The sequence below is a fragment of the Hylaeus volcanicus genome, chromosome 7, assembly GCF_026283585.1.
Source record: "Hylaeus volcanicus isolate JK05 chromosome 7, UHH_iyHylVolc1.0_haploid, whole genome shotgun sequence".
NCBI lineage: Eukaryota > Metazoa > Arthropoda > Insecta > Hymenoptera > Colletidae > Hylaeus > Hylaeus volcanicus.
Genome location: NC_071982.1, coordinates 4,881,971 through 4,885,436, shown reverse-complemented (window position 1 = coordinate 4,885,436; position 3,466 = coordinate 4,881,971). Strand labels below are relative to the sequence as shown.

The 3,466-nt window shown below is 38.0% G+C and overlaps 1 protein-coding gene across 4 annotated transcripts in view; it reads right to left on the bottom strand.

Annotated features, from left to right (window-relative positions):
- The window catches only part of LOC128880555 (spectrin alpha chain), a 60,288-nt gene that overhangs the window by 34,220 nt on the left and 22,602 nt on the right, over window positions 1-3,466 (bottom strand). For 2 of the 4 annotated variants that reach the window (XM_054130795.1, XM_054130796.1), the window contains exon 1: window positions 2,984-3,317. The exons of 1 other annotated variant lie outside the window; for it this stretch is intronic. In XM_054130795.1, the coding sequence (XP_053986770.1) occupies window positions 2,984-3,002 (19 nt within the window). In that variant the 5' untranslated portion in view covers window positions 3,003-3,317. Of the gene's footprint in view, window positions 1-2,983; window positions 3,318-3,466 lie in introns of those variants that run through there. One more of the 4 variants, XM_054130797.1, reaches the window with a different exon arrangement.

The following is a 3,466-nucleotide window of genomic DNA, read 5'->3' as shown; positions in this document are numbered from 1 at the left end:
AGTGAATGAAAAACAATAATTGAATAATTGAAATAATTAAAAAAAAATGAATTGTATGATTGAAAAAATTGAATACCTGGATAATTGGAAATTAGTGAATGAAAAAAAATTGAATAACCACAAAAATTGAAAGTTGATAATTGAAAAAATTTAATAATGGAATAATTGACAAATTACGACGATACAATAGCTATCGGACTTTTGGAACACTATGTCAGAATAATCGTTACGTATACTGGGTGTCTCGACGGCTCTCGCTTGCATTTAACTGTCTATCCACGAATAGAAACAAGGCATTGTCAAGTGTTCGTGTTTATAAACAGGACTACATATCTCCTGCGCGTGCTGTCGGTATACAAATGAAGCATTTACAACCTCGCCATTGTACTCGATCGTACGATATACACTTTCGAAACGATCCTATGCCTTAGAAGAATATTTAACTCGTTTCTCGTTAGCCACGGTATTCATTACTCGAATTAAATTCCGAATAATTAGTCTCGTTATATCGAGACAGTAATTAATATTAAAGTTTAATCAGTGATATGTATTATTCATGAATGTCTAAAGAAAGTCTAGCTTTTTTTTTATTGCCTCGGCATACAACTGGCTAATGAATTATAATTATCGTGAGTTTACCAGCTAAAATGTATTCTCAGGAATAATAAATGGAAATATATATAGAAAAACGTTCTCGTTGTCAATTAAAATTTCACACAGACTCGGTAATTAACGTATTACTACCTCGTTAGTCGCAAACAGCCTAATTTCATTTCGAGTTTATTATATGTATTATTGCAATATAATAAATGATTAATTATCGGGATTTCCGTTTCTTTAGCTAAGTATAAACATGTTGTTTCAACGACGTCGTTTAAGAGGCAAATATTTTCATTCGGCAAACGTGGAATAATATGTAGTTGGCGTGATCGCTTTGCAACGACAGCCAGCCTCCTGTAAGTCATCAAATTTCCAGATAGCGCTTCGTTAACATAATGCAAACACTTGCTGAATATGTTTTAAGTGACATCACGCGCCATCGCGGTGCACGAGGGTATTTAACCGTGAGCTCAGTTAATTGCAATTAGATGAATCATTATACAATGTCTACGAATAATAATCGTGGGCATAAACATTTTCCGACATGCTAATACGAGTGGATTGGCAAAGTAAGCAATTTTTCAAAATGACACTTGCATTACTAAACACTTCAAAATCGTACTAAATAATAATATTGACGAGGCATTCGTTATTGGTTAGCAGTATAGATTTTATGCATTCATGATACGAGTACTATAATAAGTTTATGCTAAACATAATCAAAAGATATGTGCACTTATATAAAATGACAATAATATTGTATTGATTATACAATATATTAAATTCAAAATGTATTATGTACATTTTATTCATGTTTTCTATATTACTCCCCATCATAAATACATAAAATTCGCAGTTTAGTTACCAGAGACACTGTATAATCAACACATTGACTGCCAGATAAATATTCTTGAAAATTTCTGCTACAATTAAATATTATTTAGAATATTGAAGACTACATAATCAAACGTTTATCATGATATTTATTTTTGTAAATACATTAAAATTCATGAATTTCGTTCATGACTTTCAAAATTAATTTTTTTACTTCTTCAGTGAAAAGCAATGTCACCCATATATGGGTGACGTGGCGATCAACGGTGTCAACCTAATAACCTACTACTTTATTATTCTTTACATTCATAAATTCTCTCCCCTCTCCAATAAAAATAATCTTAAATTATCAAAAAAAGTGTCCCAAGAAGCCTCTCGAAAATGATGGAAAAACGCACCGAAGTTCACCCGGAATTTACGAAGCGGAATTCAAACGACGAATTTCGTTCCCGGCGTGAAAGTGGCTACGCCAATGGCGCGGAGTATGTACAGCGGTTAGCTGGTGTTGAAAAGCGTGCCAATAGACGTCTGCGTGCAAACGGAGAGGGCAATGACAAGCAGGTAACATCGCAAGATTTGATTAGAGTACTTAAGCAGAGTCGGGACTGGTCGTTTCTAAGCTGCTGGAAACCACGTAACGCGATTGTAACAGCCGCGTTGTACGTGTAGCTCGGATTCCTCGAGCGTGACGCCCTCGGGCACACACGTCTAGCCTTTTCGCGCAAATTACGACTCGCGAATCGGCCGAACGTGGAAACGCACGAAACGGTTTTCACTTCGAGTAACGTCGATGTATTTAATGGTACACGGGGTTCGATAGGGTCACGAGTACCAGACTTCTTCGAGGCCAGTACCACAAATCACGTCGGCGGAGGTGTCGTACATCTCCAAGGTCCTTGATAGTGGCACCGGACCTCTTGGGGTCAATAGGAGGATAGGTATCGAGGTCTCCAGGTGTACCAAAGAAATCTACACAGGCTGCATGGAGTGAGATTTAGAAATTTTCTGAGGAGAACTGAAGATGAGAGGTAGTAGTGGATGTCCAAGATTCTTGAGTGGTAGTAAGGATGTTCGTGATCAAAAAGGAGTAACAAAGACATCCAAGACGTTTGAAAAATGCCAAGTACTTCGGTAATAGTTTCTAAACGAAAGGCCAAACTCTCCATAAATGAACCTAACCTAAACCTTAAGCAATCCTAACATCACCATGAAAGACGAATCTAATCAGTTCGAGGCATTCATAACTAATCGATAAGGCATATCAATTTCTGATTTCGAAGAGTATTCGACGACGCATTATCCTCTATCAGATAACGCTAAAGCACAGGTGGATTTACCGAGTCCTCAGCCCTCGATACTATGCACCGTGAAACGCATTTTGGTCTCTTTTTATATAACTCCATTTATCGTACGACCAAACCGACAGCTTTATTTTCTGAGAATGTTCAAACTCTCAATTTCGCACTTCACATTTCGATGTACACTAACGTTTATCCCGATTAATTATTTATTATCGATCCATCTCGATTTATTCGTCGATACACCGTACCATAATAGCTGTGCGACATTGTGCCCTCGATCCTTCGCTTCAGTCGCCGAACGTCAGAGTCATGATTCACTTGAACTTTGAATGATTTCGAGAGAAAAAAATTCACTGCTCGCGAATGAACGCCTGGGTCGTCCTCGAATGGCGACACCGAACTGATTCAGCTGTTAACCAAAGACCACTGACACACGGTGCCTCTTATCGCGTATCGCGAGCGTATTGTGTCCACTGTTCTTTTATGTGGTTCGAGCCAAGTACATGCGTACGCGAGCCTCCCGCCTAGGCGTAGGAACTGATTTTTTTTTCAAGCTCAAGAGTTGTCTAATCAGCGAGGGTTGATTGCAATTTGGCACGGTCAGTTGCTTCTTCAGACTCGCGGAACATATTTGATTCCATAAATCAGGGACGTCCTGAGGAATCAGCGACTTATTCATTATTGTAATTTAGTGGGGCTTCACTTTACTCGGGAATAGTAGCAAATTTTTG